This window comes from Polyodon spathula, chromosome 37 (assembly GCF_017654505.1).
Source record: "Polyodon spathula isolate WHYD16114869_AA chromosome 37, ASM1765450v1, whole genome shotgun sequence".
Lineage (NCBI taxonomy): Eukaryota > Metazoa > Chordata > Actinopteri > Acipenseriformes > Polyodontidae > Polyodon > Polyodon spathula.
In genome coordinates this window covers 3773288-3794510 of record NC_054570.1, presented here as the reverse complement: position 1 = coordinate 3794510, position 21223 = coordinate 3773288, and the positions used below count along the sequence as shown (strand labels likewise).

General features: G+C 41.0%; 3 protein-coding genes across 5 annotated transcripts in view; 1 reads left to right on the top strand and 2 right to left on the bottom strand.

The window, feature by feature from the left end:
* LOC121304304 (zinc finger protein OZF-like) overlaps positions 1–21223 on the bottom strand; it is a 727904-nt gene that overhangs the window by 655607 nt on the left and 51074 nt on the right. The window lies entirely within an intron of this gene.
* Positions 1650–7611, top strand: LOC121304317 (apolipoprotein L3-like). The gene is made up of 5 exons (XM_041235385.1): positions 1650–1723; positions 3446–3579; positions 4312–5040; positions 5609–5719; positions 6729–7611. The coding sequence occupies exons 1-5, from the start codon at positions 1721–1723 to the stop codon at positions 6982–6984; spliced, it is 1233 nt and encodes a 410-aa protein (XP_041091319.1). The 5' UTR covers positions 1650–1720; the 3' UTR covers positions 6985–7611.
* Positions 9654–20639, bottom strand: LOC121304299 (C-type mannose receptor 2-like). Of its 3 annotated transcripts, XM_041235357.1 has the most exons (9): positions 20575–20639; positions 17293–17340; positions 16562–16906; positions 15129–15470; positions 14305–14628; positions 12570–12911; positions 12053–12094; positions 11804–11845; positions 9654–11186 (listed from the first exon to the last, which is right to left on the bottom strand). In XM_041235357.1, the coding sequence occupies exons 2-9, from the start codon at positions 17327–17329 to the stop codon at positions 10789–10791; spliced, it is 1872 nt and encodes a 623-aa protein (XP_041091291.1). In that variant the 5' UTR covers positions 17330–17340; positions 20575–20639; the 3' UTR covers positions 9654–10788. The 3 variants fall into 3 exon arrangements, with proteins under 3 accessions (XP_041091291.1, XP_041091290.1, XP_041091292.1); XM_041235356.1 differs by lacking the exon at positions 20575–20639 and having other exon boundaries at positions 17293–17602; XM_041235358.1 differs by lacking the exon at positions 20575–20639 and having other exon boundaries at positions 9654–11183; positions 17293–17602.

The window sequence follows — 21223 nt, the reverse complement described above, 5'->3', positions numbered from 1 at the left end:
CAATGTGAAAGAGCATTCAGCTGCAAAGAATACAGGCGAAAGAGCATTCAGCTGCAAAGAACACAGGCGAAAGAGCATTCAGCTGCAAAGAACACAGGCGAAAGAGCATTCAGCTGCAAAGAACACAGGCGAAAGAGCATTCAGCTGCAAAGAACACAGGCGAAAGAGCATTCAGCTGCAAAGAACACAGGCGAAAGAGCATTCAGCTGCAAAGAACACAGGCGAAAGAGCATTCAGCTGCAAGAACACAGGCGAAAGAGCATTCAGCTACAAAGAACACAGGCGAAAGAGCATTCAGCTACAAAGAACACAGGTGAAAGAGCATTCAGCTACAAAGAACACAGGTGAAAGAGCATTCAGCTATAAAGAACACAGGTGAAAGAGCATTCAGCTATAAAGAACACAGGTGAAAGAGCATTCAGCTACAAAGAACACAGGCGAAAGAGCATTCAGCTGCAAAGAACACAGGCGAAAGAGCATTCAGCTACAAAGAACACAGGCGAAAGAGCATTCAGCTACAAAGAACACAGGCGAAAGAGCATTCAGCTACAAAGAACCCAGGCGAAAGAGCATTCAGCTGCAAAGAACACAGGCGAAAGAGCATTCAGCTACAAAGAACACAGGCGAAAGAGCATTCAGCTACAAAGAACACAGGCGAAAGAGCATTCAGCTACAAAGAACACAGGCGAAAGAGCATTCAGCTACAAAGAACACAGGCGAAAGAGCATTCAGCTGCAAAGAACACAGGCGAAAGAGCATTCAGCTACAAAGAACACAGGCGAAAGAGCATTCAGCTACAAAGAACACAGGCGAAAGAGCATTCAGCTACAAAGAACACAGGCGAAAGAGCATTCAGCTACAAAGAACACAGGCGAAAGAGCATTCAGCTACAAAGAACACAGGCGAAAGAGCATTCAGCTACAAAGAACACAGGCGAAAGAGCATTCAGCTGCAAAGAACACAGGCGAAAGAGCATTCAGCTACAAAGCACACAGGTGAAAGAGCATTCAGCTACAAAGAACACAGGTGAAAGAGCATTCAGCTACAAAGAACACAGGTGAAAGAGCATTCAGCTATAAAGAACACAGGTGAAAGAGCATTCAGCTGCAAAGAACACAGGCGAAAGAGCATTCAGCTATAAAGAACACAGGCGAAAGAGCATTCAGCTGCAAAGAACACAGGTGAAAGAGCATTCAGCTGCAAAGAACACAGGCGAAAGAGCATTCAGCTATAAAGAACACAGGTGAAAGAGCATTTACAAAGAACACAGGTGGCGCTTACCAGATCACAGCGCCAGTTAAAACGAGCTACGCTAATATCCCGTTATACACAAAGAGATACTTATATATATTACTTGTATAATGATTATGGTTATGTGTTTATTAATTACTATTCTGTTTAACTTCTTGGACCATGTCTAGTTTTTTGTTTTTTTTTAATTGTATTTTATCTTGGCAATGCCACTAGCCAAGTTCACCTCTCAAGTTAGCCCCCATCGCGTTTCGATTAGCACGGCACATCGAGAGTGCGAGTGGCCTGCTTTCTATCAGTAATAATCATCAAATGCCTGTACATTTAATACACACAGTGTTGCTCATCAACACCGCGCCCACGGCCACAGAAACATGTTGCATTCACTTTCAGTTCGTGTCAGAGGACACAAGACAAGAGGACATAGGACAGGAGGAACGGGGGGACGTGTAAACCTTCACCGACAGAAATGGTAAAGTTTGACTGTATTTTTTTGTATATACTGTTAACTGTTTTGTAATCTAAAAATAAAGTCGTGTATGTAGTAAATCATGGTCATTATCAACCGAACAAAACGTTGTATTTGAGAACATGCTGTTTGCCTATGTTTGTGGTCTTGTGCAGGGAATACGTTTTCGTACGAGTGAGACACGGCTTACTGTGTTAAAGGCCAAGTTAGAAATTAAAGTTTTGAGTAAATGTTAAAGAAAAAGACCGTTAAAAAAATAAATGCACCTTTTTTTTTTTAGCGTTTGTTTTTTGGATCCTGTTTCATAAAAAGCGAGTTGCGCTGAATCGCAGTGGCGCAGGCTCTCCGCAGGTTAAAACTTCATAAAACTTTCGCTTAGGCGACGGTGACTGAGCTGTGAGACAGCCGGACAGCTAACTTGAAATTCTCATCGCAGATCCTGTTTTAGGACATACCATGCCCCTCATGCAACTAGCAGGCCGTCGATGTGCCGGAGAACTACGAAGGGAAGGAGTTATTTTTTTGACCGGTCAGATCCTGCGTATACAGACCACGAATTAATATCAAAGTACCGATTGCCAAGAACTAATCTTAGGGTGGTCCAACGTCTTTTTCGATTTAAACAGAACAAAACATCTAAATGGATTTTGTTAATCAGTTTTACTTAAAGATATGTGATATATAACTTAAAAAAAAAAAGTTTTGTCTCACTCGACCGGGGTCAAAGTGTGTTGGTCCACATCCTGAGGTGGGCCGTTGGGAACCGGGTTAACCCTGGTACGACCCAGGTACGTGGTTGCAGACTATGTGGGATTGTGACCCGGGTAGGCAGAACCCGGGTCCGGACCCAGGTAGGAGAGCCAGTGTGAAAGGGTCTTCAGATGTAAAACAAAAGATGTGTTTACTTACAGGAAGAGCGCTGTCTGTCAACAACAGCAACAGGTACTTCCTTACATCTAGACCATTCTTACCTTGAGGTCCTTGTCATCTCTCTTCTTCTTCTTTCAATTTTGTTGACTGTTTCCTGACAGCTTGCCAGATAAAACGGATTTGTGTTGACCGACCATTTCAAAAACTGTGTCAATGTATTCCTTTGAAAAATTGGCTTTCCTTGGCACACCTGCCATTGTATATAATTACAAAACGTATCACTGCGTTTTAATGTTGATTACTGATTTCTCAATGCCAGTAGCCAAAGAGAGATCACAGGCGACAGCGCTTGAGATGTGTTTTATGAAACGCTGGCAGTGCCCATCGCAGTCACAGAAACTTTATGAAACGCGACCCTGCTGACCGGAGTCGCTAGTAGAAGATGAACAGAAAGTTTAAAATTCTGTTATTTAACAAATCCCAGGTTACGCTTATTTCTTTCTAACCGTTGGTTTTAATCCACGATTGATGTATTTGTGAAATGCACACTCAGCTGTTGATTTGTTAATAAAAAGGGCTTGTCGGCTCAGCCACTGACTCACCGTGTGACCCTGAGCAAGTCACTTCACCTCCTTGTGCTTCGTGTTTGGGGTGAGACGTTGTTGGAAGTGACTCTGCCTTGGATAAAGACGTCTGCTAAATAAACTACTACTAATAATAATTTGCAGATAAACCCTTTTTTTATTGAAATTACATAAAAAACAAAACTATAATAAATTATACGCTGAGTCACCATTCACCAAAAGTCAGTGAATTTCAATATCTAATAAGTGATTGGTTGCTTTGGTGCTCTAGAGAATGGGACAGCAAGCTGGGAAAAGCAAGCTGCAGGGTAAGGCCGTGGACAGGACTAGTGGAGAAGGAAGAAACAGCACTGAATATAAATGGACTAACACCAGTGAAGAGCTACTAGAATCGGAGGACAGCAGGTAATCTTTAAACAGGATGCAACTGTCTATTCAGGAACACCAAGATGTAAATTTGTCCCACTTTAAAATCTTATAAAATTATTTCCACGCAAAATCTGAACAGTATTTTTACAGTCTCCCCCCTATGCTTTTCCTATGGTAATACTTTACTATGCATTTACCGTAGTTTACCACGGTGTGTCATGTTTGTAATATACTTTCTCATACCGCTCTGTGCTTTACAATGCTCCCCTATGCTTTGCCATGCCTCTCTGTGCTTTGCAATGCTTCCCTATGCTTTACCACACCTCTCTGTGCTTTACAATGCTTCCCTATACTTTACCAGACCTCTCTGTGCTTTACAATGCTTCCCTATGCTTTACCAGACCTCTCTGTGCTTTGCAATGCTTCCCTTTGCTTTACCATACCTCTCTGTGCTTTACAATGCTTCCTTATGCTTTACCATACCTCTCTGTGCTTTACAATGCTCCCTTATGCTTTTCCACATTTCTCTGTGCTTTACAATGCTTCCCTGTGCTTTACAGTGCTCCCATTGTGTTTTATTGCACTTTGCTGTTCTTTTACTGTGAGACACTTGTATAAGGACAGACAGGATGCATTCCTAGTAAAAGTAAGGGAGTTGGCGTTATTTATTTGTTTGTCTCTATAAAGAATGTGACTCTTCCAGTAGTGCTTGTTATGTTGTGTGGCTCTGCTAGACATTCTAACATTGGTTCATTTTTTTCTTTACAGCATAGAGGCTGAAGACCTCAGCAGTGACTTGATTGAGCAGTTTATCCAGCTGTTCAGCGAAAAGAAGCTGGCGATTGAAGGATACCTCAAGCAGCTCAACGAAATAGCTGACGGGCTGGATGAAGTTAACAAGAATTCTGCCATCGCTAAGACTACAGGGAGCTGTGTTAGTGTAGCCGGGGGGGTTATGACCATTGCAGGGTTGGTATTGGCTCCTTTTACATTGGGAGCCTCCACTTTACTGGCAGGAGTTGGGCTTGGCGTTGGTGTGCTAGGAGGAGCCACAGCTGTCGGCACAGAAATAACCAAGGCAGTCATCGATGGAGGCGAAAACGAAAAAGTAGCAGAAATACTAAAAAACATCGAGTCCGCAATGAGCCAGCTTGATAAATCAGTGGGGAAGGCATGTCACACAGTTTCCAAATGGGATGAAAATGGTTTCGAGAAGATTGTAAAAGCCACTGGTCAACTAGGAGTTAAGGGTGCCAGCGCTGCAAGCGCCCTGTCCAGAGTTGTACGAGTGTCCCTCTCCAAAGGGGCCAGGATAGCAGGAGGGGTCGTTGCTGGAGTGTTTGTGGCTCTGGATGTCTATGACATAGCGAAGAACTCCATCGACATTCACCAAGGATGTAAAAGCGAACGCGCAAAAGAGATTCGCAAGCTGGTGGAAACCACAAAGTCAGATCTAGCGGAACTGGAGGACGTCTGTTCAGATATGAAAAAGCTCCGGTGAGCTGCTGTTATTTTTCATATGTTTGGCAGATGCCTTTACAGGTGTTACAGGGCAGTAAAGGGCTACAATGCAAGCTTCTGTCCCTCACTATAGACGCAATATTGCTTCATTAAAAAAAGACTTCACATATTCAATAATTAAACGTCCAGTCCTCTAAATTAAGTGCCCAAATTTACTTCTGCAGCTATGGTCAAATCTTTTGCATCACCCTTTAGAATGAACTCATTTTGCATTATAAAGTCAAAGTGAAACCTGCTGAATAATGTTATCTTAACATATTGAATTACACACCACTTTGCAGTATTCCATATTCTCAATGAAAACCTGTCAACCTGTAAAAATGTGCCATTTCAAAATCTAACATGAAATACTGTATGCATGGCTGTTGGTAGACTTGTGATCTCATTTTGTAGTTTTTTTTTTTTTTAATTATTTCTTTACATGATTCAATTATAGTCATGTATTTTTTTAAAATTCTGTATCAATCTTCCACATATCGTGAACTGCAATGCTGTTGCTGTTATCGAATTCATGTATGGTTGTTGAATTGTTTTACTGCCATAGTGAGCTGCGGGAAGCAGACTTGGACAGGACTGTGAGGAGGAGGAGACACGGTTCTGAATGTGATTTAACTGATCTGACTGAAGAGCTGGAGAAGGAACCACAGGGCAGCAGGTAACCAGGAGGTTAAGAAGCCCATGCAAACCATTGGGTTTAGCCATGGGAGACTTCAGCCCTGTTTAATATCCAGAATGAAGACAGACAGACAGGGCACTCTTGCGGTCTGTGTTCGTCCAGAGAATGGGTGGACGAGAGCAATGGCTAAGCTTGCCTTTTCTCTTGTTTTCTGCTGTAGTATTTTGGGGGTATGTCAAGTATGTTGAGGACTGTTTGTAAATGCCTTGGTTCTGCTGCCATTTTACTGCAAGGCGACTCTTGAGCAATTATTTATTATTGTAAGATCAATTGTGTCGAGATATATATATATATATATATATATATATATATATATATAGTAAATGGGCCGTCACTCAGGGTCGTTCGTTTGCCCAGATATTTTATATAATACAAAAATAAAACAAAAACGAAAACTAAACCTAACTCTGTTTTTGAGCGCTGACTTCACACGTCAGGAACCTAAACTATCGCTGGACAGCTCAGCCACGACTAAACAGCTGCACACACAGTACAGTACAGCAAGGTTTTACACACTACCCACACCAGCAGCAAAACCCAGAACAGACTGGCTGCTTTCTCTAAAAACCCTGCACCTGGCTCGAATTTACAATGGCAGCCAAGTGCTCCCAGGACTGCACTTTCTCACTATATATATATATATATATATATATATATATATATATATATATATATATATATAAACAAGTCTTTCGAAAGGTCGTTTGTGCACAACAATGCTTGATTAACGAGGTGCTGACCAGTATAAGGTAAATGTAGTAAAAGTAAAGTCTCTACGGCAATGCAAAAGTTCAAAATTCTTTAAGCCAAACTTTCAATACATTAATTAATCATTAATCAATACATTGCTGTAGAGACTTTACTTTTACGTGCTGCGTCTTGTGTCTTATTGGGAAGCCTACTAACTCTCCCAGTGAAGTCATTTAATTAATATGTTAACTTTAACCAGTACACTTAAAAATGAATGAACTGAAATCCTTTCTTTTAGTTTGACCATGGAGCTGGACCCTGAAAATAGGAGGACCAGGGAAAAGGAAACCAGGGAACTTCCAGTAGTTGCTGAGGCTGTTTTTCCAGTCCGGATCATTGCTAAAGTGGGGGCTGCATTGGGCTTGAGCGTTTTGGCAGTATTGGCTATACTGTCCACAGAAGACCCAATTTCTGTAGGAGTCATAGTGTTAATGTTGCTTCTGCTGGTGTTGCTGGTGTGTTTGACTGTACAGCTGTCATGGCAGATACAGTGAATTAGACAGTTCTGCCAGCCAAGCACATGTCCACAGCAACTTCACTCTTCAAGAATGAAAATAAGACAGTTTGATCCATTCCTGGTTTTGCTAGGAGTTTAATGAGACACAACTGAGCTTGTGGCTATTCACGCCCCTAATAAAACTTGGAGTGGGTGAAACTACTATGCAAAATGAGTCTCATTTCCATACCTGTATTAGTATTAATCATATTATAAATATTGGTTTAATATTATCATTCATTCACCCTCGTATTTTCTGATTTTAAGATATATACATCAGAATAAATTACATCATACATTTGAATAGTATTTATTAGCAATAAGACTGTGGTAACTAATAATAAGTTCGCTATGCTGTAAGATGAATACTACTATGCAATCTGTATGGGCACTGTTTAAGAGTGGGGCATTATAACCTCAGATTCAGTTTATGTTGGATATCCTACTGCAGGCTGACATGTAATGAGTTATGATGTATAATCTAAATCTAAGCACAACTGTGTTCTGTTTTGTATACCTTGTGGTTTGTTAAATATATTAACTATTGTAGTTTTTTTTAGCAGATAAACATTGTACTTTAATATTGGTGCTCAAATAATGTCATATTCAATAAAAACAAAACTTGAACGCCTCTCTCTTCACAACCGTCTTCCGCTTTTGTCGTGCTTGCACCCCCTCTGTTAAGGGCATACCATTTACTATATACTCAATGGCAAAATAATCGTGAAAGTAGTGTTAAGGTTTCAGCATTGTACCCAGAGCTGCATGGGTCAAACTGAGGTCTCAGTTACACTGGGAAATCATAGCCCTTGTGATGGGTAACATGTTCAGTAAATGCATTAGCAACACACTGGGTCGGTGTTTGGAGGTGTGAACGTGAGGGAACGAGGAGAAAACAAAAAGAAAAAGTGCATTTGTTTTTTGTTCCTGGCCTGACGTCACCACTACAGCCATCCCTGTCACGCATATATATTAAAACAGTTGAGAAATAATAAATAATCTAATATGCCAAATACATCAGATTTATAGTTTTTCCATTTCTTTCTTATCTCCAAACAAGTTCCTCTGATGTTTTCCCTCTGCGTGCTGCTGACTGCTATAGACTAACAAAACGTGAAATCTCCAAATGTTGTGGGCACAGGTTAAAAAGCCTATTCCGTATGGAAGGACTTTAATACCTGAAGAACAAGAACAAACACACATAGAAGAAAATGGTTCCAAAGGACATCAGCACAGGGTGGTTAAAGTAGACTATGCCACATGTTATCATGCAGCTTTTCCTTTCAACAATACCTAATTTAAAAAAGTGCTACAGCTTTGATTGCTGTTTTTTCCAGAGTAGGAATCCCAAAGGAAATCCTTACGGATCAAATTAGTGCCAGGTGCAGAGTTGAAAAAGGGGTGCAGCCAGTCTGCTCAAGGCTGCTTAGGAGAAGGAAACAGGAAGGTGTGTGCCCTGTTTCTGAAGAAGTCACAAGTGTGAGTACTGTGTATTAACCTGTGTGTTTGTCTACAGGTAAACAGCTTAGCTGTCCGGTGTGTTAGTCAGGGTTATCCTGTCTGTGAAGGTAGTGATCCGAAGGAGGTAGGTGTTATTTTGTTTATTTTGTATTATTAAAAGTGTGCATAAGTACTAAAACTGCAATTCTGTGTGTCGGGTCAGTGGTTTTTAAAGGGGCAACAAACCCGAGTGAGTGAAGCTCATTTATAGTTGTTAAAAGTAAAGTCATACAAAATCTACCACCCACAAACTGATGGTTTGGTAGAACGTTTTAACAAAACAAATAATACCATGTGGCTGTGAAAGGGTGGCCATCTTCCTTCCAGCTTCCTCCACCAAGATGGTCACCAGCCACCAAACTCTCTCACACACCTGTCCACGCCCACACACCCATACACCCATGGGCAGAGCCTCTGCTCTGTCACAAACACATATACACAGAACACGAAACCTGCTGACATAACGTAGAGCACTTCAAAACATGTCTTGTGAAATGAGGAAATACTTGACAAATTTGCAACATTGGTCTTTTTGGAGTTCTGTAGTTTCACAGCTGAACAAGGATAAGCTGTTTAGTTCCACTCACATCTCAACCTATATTACAAAGATCACACCCAGTGTGTCCCAGAACCTCAATGTGAAATTCCACAGAGTTGTGACCCTTCAGATTAGCTGAAAGGCTACATGTTGTTGTTTTCAATAAAAGAAACAGAAATTAGCAGTAAATTAAAGAACTCAGCGTCTGATTGGAAGAGCACTTGAGTTGATTTTGCTCCCAGCCAATCCTGTTTTGACAGACCCTGAGCGGTTATTACCCCACACTGGCCCTTGTTTGGGGACCGCCATTTCTCATTCCAATTGGTGGAAACAACAACATGATTATTTTTCAAAACAAACCAATTTATTTATACTGAATAAATCATTTAACTATGCATTACAAAGTTGCCATCTCTTGCCTAAATATAGTTGCTACATAGATTCACATCTCTGCAATACCTCATTGGAAACAGTAGGTGGCGGCATTGCCCTGAATTGGTTGTGTTTAGGCGGTCTTCTATGTAACAGTAGATTCAATTGTATTTCTGGGTGATTAAAAGGCTTTGAGAAGGTGTTAGTAATATGTGTTATACCTAGAGAAATCAAGAAACAAAAGACTGAGGGTTCAAACTGGTTCAACTCTTTATTCATTTTATAATGGCAAATAAAGTGAGACAGGACTCACTCAGTATATTACACATGTCCTGTTTAGTTTGGTTGAAGTTGTAGCATCATATTAAAATAGAATTACAGTGCGTCTCTTTACTGCATTCCTCAACAGTTTAGCATGAGGTGCAATCTGCTTCATCAGAAACCAGGCCCTGTTGGCTGTCCAGTTTGTTTGCATTCCCGAGAGGCAGGTAGTTTTAGCTGCAGGCAGGCAGGCAGGCACACAAGCTTCCTCCCTCCTTGAAGCTTTCTGGCCACTCTCTTTGTCACTCTAATGTGCACTAAACAGGCACACTGCTGCCACTACCTACAGCAGCAGGGGGTTATGAATCTCAGCTCTGCTATAGCTCAGGGAAGCAGCACAGGAGTGCAAACAAGGAAGAGAAAAGATTTTCTTTTCCAAGTGGAGTTTTTGTGATGCTAGTGCTGATGACATCTACAGGCCCAGACTACAAACACACTTTCTTAAATATGTAAAAACTAGTTAAACATTAAAATCATTTTTGTTTTTAAAAGAAAAAAAGATCAAAGTAGGAATAATGAGATTATCAAGTTGCCCCATTCCCCCACTCTGTGCTTCTCCCCTTAACAGTGTATCCTGTATTAAGAGGACTGCTAACCAAGGTTTTTTCAGGAGGCATTTTGCTGGAGTAGGTAGTCAGCACAGCAGATAATGCTCTTATTTGAAACAATAGAGAATCACACACAACACACACAACAGGATAGTAAACAAGTACAATGAAATATCAGAATAATGTAGATCATTAAAGATTTTCTTCTATAGTATTTTGGTGTATTACTCCTATAGTCAAGCTCTGGGTTCTGTGGAGACAGTGGTCCTCTAGGGGTTGGGACCCCCTGGTGGTTCACAGGAACGTTTCAAGTGACTGCATCACAAGCAGACCTGCCATTCGCAATGGCTCCTGTGCATTACAGCAGCTCTTTATAGAGAGCAGACATGGCATTGCAAACTCTGTCAGACACAACACTTCTAGTTACTTTATTAAAAGTTAAATAGCTCTATCATTTATCAGTATTTTTGTAAAAGAAAATGTCTTTAAAGGGGGTCCCAACTAGAGAGTTTTAGAACCACTTTTAGAGGTGTTGATATTCTCTGAAACAGATAAAGGGGAGCTTTTCATAACAGCACAGATCATTCCACTCAGCCCCCCCATCCTCCCCCAGCACCATCTCCCCACAGTGCTCATAGTAAGGATTGTTGGGCTCCCCAGGGGCCCAGTTAGTGTAGTTTAGGGGGGCCCTCTTATCCTTACCAGCAACCCAGTACCAGTTATCATACACGACGGTTCTGTGCAGGCCGATCCAGAATCGGGACGCAGTGCTGTTCCTGACGAGCTCCGACACTCTGTTCTGTGCAGCCAGGCCTGTGAGGCTCACTAGGTCAGTGTAGCGATCCTTGCAGTACTGCCAAGCCTCCGGCCAGACCATACTGTGAGAGATCAGGTGGAGCGCCTCAGGGACTGGAGTGCCTGCTAATAATAATAATAATAATAATAATAATAATATGCTTTTGGGTTGGTGTTTGTAGTAATATTTAAATTGTGCTTCTACAGCTGCCATCTACATTTCTGAATGACAGCAGTGTGGTTCAGATTACAGATTATCAGGGCAATATTATCACTCGTGTGATTTCTCATCTCTATTGCAGCTGGTAACATGATCTATCGAATAAACAGCTGGCTTCACAGACACAATCAGCACTAATCTTGCAGTACCTAATGTTACCTCAGGTCAGGTAGTCCTAGAGTAGTGCTAATCAGGGTCTGTGAAAGCAGATGATAAAATATGTATTCTCAGCCGAGGAGGAGTTTCACTGCACCCTATGGCATGGTGCCCACTTGCTCCTGCACTGTGACATTGTGAGGCAGTAGAGTTTGCTTAGAAAGTCGGATCCTTTGTACTGTACAATATAATATAACTGTATAGATTATGATCCCAAGCCTAAAGACAACCTTCTGCTCCTCTACAGTTGTTGCTGAATAGTTGCACATAGCTCTCCCGCAGCTTATACAGGTCTAGTGGATCACGTAACACAGGAGGTGGGCTGTCAATCACACTGAACACACTGCACTCTACAAACTGCACAGACCTTGAGAGACCGGAGTGGAAGGGGGGCTCGAGGATTCTGCTTCTGTAAAAAGATAGAGAAAAAAAGATAAGAAAGCCAGATTCCTGCTCTGGGTCATGAATCACACTGAACTGATTACACTCCATACCTTGAGAGATCGGAGTCAATCGATAATTAATAAATAATAATAAATACAATAATTCAGTAATGTATTACAATCACATTTCTGCTGTGGCCTTTCAATCAAACTGAACTGGTTACACTCCATACCTTCAGAGAGCGGCGCTGAAGGAGGGTCTGAGGGGATTGCATCTGTATGAAGATAAAAGAAGTATCATTTATATTTCAAGTGTGTTGTTTTAATGTATTGTACTGAAGCTGTGTCTATGCTGCTGTCTCCACCAGGGCAATGCTCACAATCACATGCTGTCTCACTCATTCCGAAGGGATCAATGCTTTTAAATCAATACAATAAATACCCAATCAGAATGGATTTTACAGCACATGTCTCTCCTGTGTGTAACAGTGAGGGTAGCTGCTCTCTTCTCACACACTCTTATGATGGGGCAGTTTCTGCTTCTTCAGCTCTCTAGGCTACACTCTGCCCTGCTCTGGGGGGCAGACAGCTACTGTAGGAGCAGATGGATCGGGCCTCTGAGTCCCTGCTCACAGACTGGGGTAAAAACACTGAGCTGAGCAAGAACACAGAGTGAGCAGGGATCCACATTTCTCATTGATTCCGAGCAGGGATCCACATTTCTCATTGATTCCAAGCAGGGATCCTTACCATCATAGCAGAAGAAGGGGAACTGAGAGTTGCAGCTACTGTCATTCCATTCGCCACTCTTACTCATCACCACACAGTTCTCACTGCCTCCCCGGTTGTCTGGGTCCCTACTGCCCCAGGTGTGAAATGTGTAGTTATCCCCCTGGTGTGACCACTTCCAGGGCTCATTGAACAAGCCTATCCAGAAGGGCACACCCTGCGCTTTCTTCACTAGGTCTTCATTTTCACTGGCGTTCTTTATACTGACGAGGTCGATGTGGTGTTCTCTACAGTACTGCTGAGCTTCAGTCCAGGTTTTCAGTTCTTGAATCAGGGTGTATCTCTCAATGATGTTGCTGGTCTCTGTAAACACAAACAGCAGATCAGAAGCAATGTCAGCTGTGGAGGTGAGCTTGCTCTCCTGTTGTACAGGGATTGAACCCGAGTCACACAGCTCAGCTATCATGAAAAGCAACATCTCCAACAGTGCATGGGAGTCTTCAGTTTATTAATGTCTGAAAAGTTTTACAGCAGGGTGAGGGTCTGCTTTAATGATTTAAAAGTATTTCCCCCCTGTTTAACACTAGAACCGCCATGCAGGTCAGTTTGACCCATTTTGCATTTATAATTATAATTACTCTTCCATTGTATATCGTATTGTGCTTGTCCATTTTTGACTTTTCCTAAATATATGAATTAAGTATCCTGATGGAGTTTGATAGGCAGAATCTCAAAAATGATAAAGTTATAAACAGTTCTCTCCAGAACCGCCACGTGGGTCAATCTGACCCATGCATTACAATACACATCTTTTTTTAATATAACATAAGATATTCTATTTTTTTGCAACTGCAACAAACAAGACACACCTCATCCTCCTAGCACACATGTTTTTTTTATTTGAAAGTCTTTGTTTGTAGACTGACTACGAGACAGAGATTGCTATGATTGTGGATTTGTCAAGATGTCAACTCAGTGAAAGCCTAGTTGCTTATTTTTCAACGTGCCTGGGATACAACAATCCTTTGTTTTGTTCCACTGGGAATATATCAGAAGGAAATATTTCATTTTGAAAGGATTCATTTTGATTGGAATACGGCAAGCTGCACTCAGATGCATACAGCAAACTGAAATGACAGGTAGGATAACCAATTTCTTTTGAAATGTATATTTTATTATTTATTTCAGTTTGTAGTTGTGCTGTATATGTGCTCATTTATATATATATATATATATATATATATATATATATATATATATATATATATATATATATATATATATATATATATTAAGCATGGCCAGCTCAAATCTGATAGTGCACAATGAAACTTCAACATGTAGAGAACATGGAAAATAACATTTGAATAACTTGGGTAAGAAATATAGGAATTATTAATTGCTTATTAATTGCTGCGTTTGTCTTTATTTTATATAGCGCCTTTCATAGTGGACCAACATCACAAAGCGCTTTACAAGATAGTAAGGAGAAATGCATAATATATTCAATACAGGGCATAGAACATTAAATACAAACAGCAAAAAACAATGCAAATACATTAAATGTATATACTAGATATATGCATCACCTTACCCCTACACTGCTTAGTTCAGGTGGCTGTTAATACAGGCTTTACTGTACAGCTCTATACTACCAGTTGAGCTGTGACAGACCTGGGCTGTATATAGGGGGTCTGGCTTCAATCCCCAGTCCAGTCAGCTGTTTTATTAACAAAGGAATTGAATCTCAACTCACCTTTGTAGCACATAAAAGCTTTCGTCGCACTGCAGACTGAATCCTCCCACTCTCCATCAGAATTGATTGAAGCACAGAAGAGGTCTGCTCTCCAGTTGGAGTAGATGACATCATCTCCATTGGACCACTGCCAGCTCTCTTTGTCATGATGCAGCCCGATCCAGAAATGCGTCTCTGTAGTTGAAGGTATAAGATTTACAAGCTTATTAACCCTGGCCTGGTCTTGTATGGTGGGCAGATCTTTGCCTTGGTTTCTGCAGTAGCTCTGAGCTTCCAGCCATGTCTTCTTAGTTCCTTCATAGAAACATTGACCAGAGGAGCTGCCTGGGGAGAGGGAACAGCACAATAAAGACAAGTGAAAATGTGCTCTTCAGAGAAAAGATTTCTAAAGGTCACAGATTGCTGGTCTTGCAAGAATGTAGGCTGCTACTATAACTGCATGGTAAAACATACATAACAATATGCTTGTGGTTCGTACTATAACATGAGCAGTATTTTGGCATGAGTAAATTGGCTGTACAATTGCCAAGCCACAATCTTTGCTCTATAAACTGCAATTTGCATTTAATAAACAGGGAACCCCTGTTGCTTTCCAATGATCACACTATACAAGCCTAAAGTTCTACATGCAGCAGGCTTGGTTTTGAAAACCTGCAGGCCTGCTGTGGGTTCCAGTTTTCCACAAGACATTGTTCTGAAGGAATTTGAATTACAGGGAGTGAAGGGTCCACGCTCCTGCACAGATAAGCTGTCACCCCCTCCACACACATACTGGGGTGAAACACTGAACTAAACGAGAACAAGGACTGAGCCAGGATCCTTACCCTCGCAGCAGAAGGAAGGGCGCAGAGTGCTGCAGGCAGTATCATACCACCCACCACTCTTACTCATCACCACACAGTTCTCACTGCCTCTCCGGTTGTCTGGGTCCCCACTGGCCCAGTTGTGAAACGTGTAGTTATCTCCCTGGTGTGACCACTTCCAGGGCACATTGAACAAGCCTATCCAGAAGGGCACGCCCTGCGCTTTCTTCACTAGGTCTTCATTTTCACTGGCGTTCTTTATACTGACGAGGTCGGTGTGGTGTTCTCTACAGTACTGCTGAGCTTCAGTCCAGGTTTTCAGCACTTCAATCAGGGTGTATCTCTCAGTGATGTTGCTGGTCTCTGTAAACACAAACAGCAGAGGAGAGGCTGGGAGCTGTGGAGATGTGTTGGCTCTGAACCCAAAACTGTGTTGTCCTCAATTAGACATTTAACGTACTGTTTCTTGTCCACAGTCAAGAAAGTTTTTGTGTTAATTTAAAACCTTGGGGCAAAATTCTTCTCATTATTTATTTATTATCCATTTGCAAATCCTGCAAGTTTAATATATGTAATAGTTTACAGTAAGTGCAATAGTAAAATTAAAATACAATACGAACTAGGATGTAATAGCAGTGCAAGGATAGTGCATGAGCTGAGGTTCCAGAACATGGGGATTCGGTTAGGCAAGTCCAGTGCATGGTAGGAGGGGTAGCTCAAGAGGGGATTGAGAAGCTCCAGGATGGAGAAAGTAGGAATCCAGTTCCCCTTCCTCATCCAGAGGAGCAGGGAGAGTGAGAGAGGACATGGAGAAAAGAGAGAACAGATAGGATAGCAGTGTTCTCAGGGGTGATCTGTGTTTCTGTAAGAAACAGAAAGTCGAGGGAGAGATGAGAGGTGTAGGCAGAGATGAAGTCAGCCTTGTTGCAGACTGCCTGGCAGTTCCAGAGGGCACCAGAGAGAGAGAGCAGGAGAAAGGATCAGAGGATGGGGGCAGAGGTAGAGCGATCAGGCTGGAAGTGTTAGAGTGGTGCTGGTGAGAGATTTTCAGAGCGTGAGAGGAGAGAATGACTGTGATAGCAGGGGAAGTCACAGTGGACAGAGTGAACAAACTGACAGAGGAAGCAGCAGAGACAGAGAGCAGTGTAGACTGCACAAAGCAGAAAGGGTAGAGAGTGTAGGTAGGAAAGAGCCTGCTTTTTGGGACGAGTTAAACAGCACAGCAGTTTTGCTGAAGGAGAGTAAATAGGGTCCTGATCACAGTTGCAATTTAATAGGATACAGTTCCATCTGAACCAATTCAAAAGCAATTTTAAGTTGTTATGCCAGCAGTGCCATATGGTGACAGTGGCAGAATTGCAAACTCATTGAAGCGTCCTTCACAGGGATGCAAATAAATAATAACTCTAGTAAACTAATAATGAAAGTGCAACGTAAAACAGCTGCTTCTTTACCATTGTAGCATATGAAAGCTTTCTTCTCAAAGCAGACTCTGTCCTCCCAATGTCTCTCTGAATTGATTGAAGCACAGAAGAAGTCTGCCCTCCAGTAGCTATAGATGACATCATCTCTGTTAGACCACTGCCAGTTCTGCATGTCATCACGATATAGCCCGATCCAGGCAGCATCACTGAGAGACGCTCCTGGAATATTTAAAAGCTGCTTTGCTTCTTCCTGGCTGCGCACAGTGGCCAGGTCTGTGTGATTCTCTCTACAGTAGCGCTGAGCTTCAGACCAGCTCTTCAGAGTGTTCACAAACACGTGTTTAATGATGTGGTTGGATGTGGGCACACAAAACCCTGAAAAAGAAAACAAACAAACAAAAAAATATTGCTAGCTAGCAGAGTGAAAAGAGTAAATGGACTGAGACAGGATAACATCCAACAAAGTTTATTCACAGAAATGTTCTGTCCCGGCAGAGGAAGTGAAGACATTTAAAACAAAATACATTTTTATTTGTATAGAAATATATTCCAGAAACATGTTGACATGTATTTAAACATAAACCCAAACTATATATATTGTAATGTATTTTGAAATATATTCTGGTTTATGTCTGTATTACCCTGTGGCAGGGTAGCTGATAGTCAGGTCAAACACAAGAGTAATAAGAAGCTCTCTAGATAAATAATGTTTAACATTCAGACAGAGAATAGTGTGAAAACCAGAAACAAAGGAAACTCACCTGCAAGCAGAAGGATAAGCAGCCCTCTCTCCCCCATCAGAGCAGACTCTGCGTTAGAAAGAGAAGACTTTCTATTAATCACCTCAGTGCAGGTTAAGCTTCGAGTGGCTGCGGACTGGCCAAACAAGACAATTCAGACAGCCCACCTTCCCCATGTGCTCACATGGCTTTTGTTCTGCAGTAGCTGTTGTATATTTGTTAATGTGTTACCCCTACAGTAATTTTAAAAAGAAATATAGTCTATGCAACACACAAATGGAAAGGGTAGGGTTAATAAATCAGTTAATCAATAAAAGCTTCCTCAAGTGAGCCACTGCAGTGTGTTCGGCTAAACTCTCCAGACTCTGGCGTTTTGCATGCTCTGTGACGTTGCAGCCTGGCAGAGTTACAGCTGACCTGAGTGGAGTGGAGTGGAGTGAGAGAGAGGGAGGGAGGAGACCAGCGACCAGCAGTGGTGGATGGAGTTTGCAAGCACTCATTCTAAAATACTGCAAAGCCTGTGCCTGGAAGATACAGTAAGATCATATTGGAAGAAACCTGGCCTTCTGCAGCAGCAGCAGCTACCTGCTCATAATGATATAATTACATGGACTGTATTTTATTTTTATTTTTGAAGCTATACAATTAGCAGTTTGCATTTAGGAAAACGGGCAGGGAAAATGTTAAACCCCTAAATGCCTTGATCAACATACTTTCCAATATATTATTATATCTACAGTGTGTAGATATAATATATTGTGAGGGTCTGGAATCAACTCCCCAGTAATGTTGTTGAAGCTGACACCCTGGGATCCTTCAAGAAGCTGCTTGATGAGATTTTGGGATCAATAAGCTACTAACAACCAAACGAGCAAGATGGGCCGAATGGCCTCCTCTCGTTTGTAAACTTTTTTATGTTCTTCTTATGTTCTTATGTAACGTATTGATAAATTCCACAGCATACTGGTATCGCAGTATACAGTCCCACACGTACTGTACCCACCCTCCCCACCAAGCCCCCCAAAGTGCTTGCATTTTTATTGTGATACTATGCAATACCAAAGCTATAAATATTTAAAAAGGAAGACTGCTGTGTACAATGCTATGAAAAATTATAAAAAAGATTTTTTTGTCACATTGATTACAAACCTTTATCAGGACGTTTCAGCTGAATATAAAAAATACAAAAGTTGGATACTACTAAGACTTTCATTTAGTTAGCCACACTGGAAAAACCTAAGCCACTTAACAATTAAACAAGTTATAAGTATACTGTTTCACAAGGCAAAATACGTGTATTTTATTTGAATATTATATTTAAATTGCACTATAACTCTGATTCCCATATAATAAATGACAAACTTAGTCCCACGTCAAAAAAAAACAACAAAAACAACAAAAAAAAAAACCCAGGTTTGCAGAGATATTCGTGTACTGCATAATCCTTCACACTACTGCGACTATGACGCGTTTTTCTAGTTGCTAAGAACGATAAAGCGAAATTGTGCCAGTCGATAGTGATACTAGTTAAGCCTCCCTGATCAACCGCAGCTCTAGTTAAACCAGATTGTACTAATGTGATAAATAATATTAGGATTGTACAGCCACTGCTGTGTTTATAAACTTAGCTGTGATATTTTGAAGCTGCGTGTTTCTGGTTTGCCGTCTGTGAAGAGGCAGGTTTGAAACCAGACTGCTCCCTGTGAGTATCTGTCACGTATTTTAGTTGTGTGTACATGGCTGGTATTTCTTGGGCTACATGATTCTGGTAATGTTTCTGTGCAGTCTTTTTTTGTAATAACATTTTTTTTTCCCCGTTTGATTGCCATGTTTTTTGTTTGTTTGTTTGTTTGTTTTTACAAGCAGAGAGCTGTCTTCCCTCACAACGTTCCTGACATGTTAGGTGATCAAGCTAAAGGGCTTTTGTTGGACAAAATAAACAGTCTGTACTGATTCATCTACCAGCACGCGTTGAATGTGCTGGGAGTCTTACACAGGTAAGCTGAGCAACAAGGGAAAACGTCTGGCTTGTTGCGACCTGGCGAGCGGCTAGCAGGACAGTCAACGACCGCAGACTGCCGTCATCAGGCAAGACACAGATGACACCAGAGACAGCGGTGCTGTAGCCATGGATACACACGTACACTTCAACACGTACACACCCACTTCAGGCTGCAGAACCGCATTCGGACGCGCGGAAAAAATCTCACAAAACAAGCATCATAATTCCAGCAGACCACTGTTGATTAAAGTTAGTATGAACCTTTCACTCTAAATAATCTGCTCTTCCACTCAAAAAAGCACCAAAAAGGGCAAACATGTTTATTATTATGATGATGCTGTTAAGTCTGTATACGGCTAGAGGGCGTTGATGTACAACAGGTGTAATACCGCCTTGGTCTGTGATGTTCCAGTCTGGCAGAGTTATGGGTTGTTGCTAGGTAACTAATTAAAGCAAATACATTAGCTTTGAGCTAATCAAGCGCTTTGCAGTTCAGTCACACTTTTTCATCAAACGCTGTGTTAACCCTTTTATAAGAGTAATTAAAATATGGAGGCGATTGAGTTTCGCTCCCTGTCTTTGCATAAAGACAGTGAACACTTGCAATGAACTGGTGTGCTGTGCAGCATCTGATTTGTTTGAAAGGAGAGCAAAGAGATTTGAATTTTTCCTTTGCCAGTCGGAGCAGTGAGGCTATGCAAAGAAGGACATAGGCACTAGAACAATTTTTTAAGTGGGGGGTGCTGAAAGCCATTGAACAGAACTGTAACCCCTGTATATGATGGGAGCCATGCAAAGCCAGGGGCACCCCCAGCACCCTTGTGTGCTTCTGCACATTTCATTTTATTCCATGTGTTTTAGTGCCACACCTGTGCATTCAGCATCTTTCTGTACTGAACGTGTGTCTGAGAATAACACATCTGTATTGCTGCTTTAGTTTGCTCCTATATTGTGTATATATCTAAACGCCTATGCATATATTGCTGGCGTACGTGATGTCATCTATTTGTGGTGTTAACGCTGTAGTTCTTTACGTAAAATAATTTCATGGATATCCAACTGGATTTAATATGTAAAAACAGACTTTAAAGTCCCCTTTGAAGCTTTGTGAATAGAACCGTGTAAGATAACACAACTCGTATACAAAACATTACACTGCAATTCAAATAGACTGACAAATCAATCTGAAGCAGTATTTACAACTGCACCTGTATTCTTAATGATATTTGCATTTGTACATACTGAAAATAAATAGCGTATAAACAAATACACCTAGATAATGTTTTATAGGAAAGTCTTACCTTACACTCAAAGCAGTGCCAAAGTGATCTCCTCCCCGACTGGAAGCGCGCTGACAATATCCCAGCTCAGTTTAGACATGATATGATATACTGAGTATGATGGGTGGAGACCAAGAGCACTGCCAATGACTTCATTCAGTGACTGTCACTCCATTTAAAAAGAATATTCATATGATATTATATAGAGATCTCTGCCCTGTGTTTCAATATTCACAGTTTATTATATTAAAAGAATATTCATATGATATTATATAGAGATCTGTGCCCTGTGTTTCAATATTCACAGTTTATTATATTAAAAGAATATTCATATGATATTATATAGAGATCTGTGCCCTGTGTTTCAATATTCACAGTTTATTATATTAAAAGAATATTCATATGATATTTTATAGAGATCTGTGCCCTGTGTTTCAATATTCACAGTTTATTATATTAAAAGAATATTCATATGATATTATATAGAGATCTGTGCCCTGTGTTTCAATATTCACAGTTTATTATATTAAAAGAATATTCATATGATATTATATAGAGATCTGTGCCCTGTGTTTCAATATTCACAGTTTATTATATTAAAAGAATATTCATATGATATTATATAGAGATCTGTGCCCTGTGTTTCAATATTCACAGTTTATTATATTAA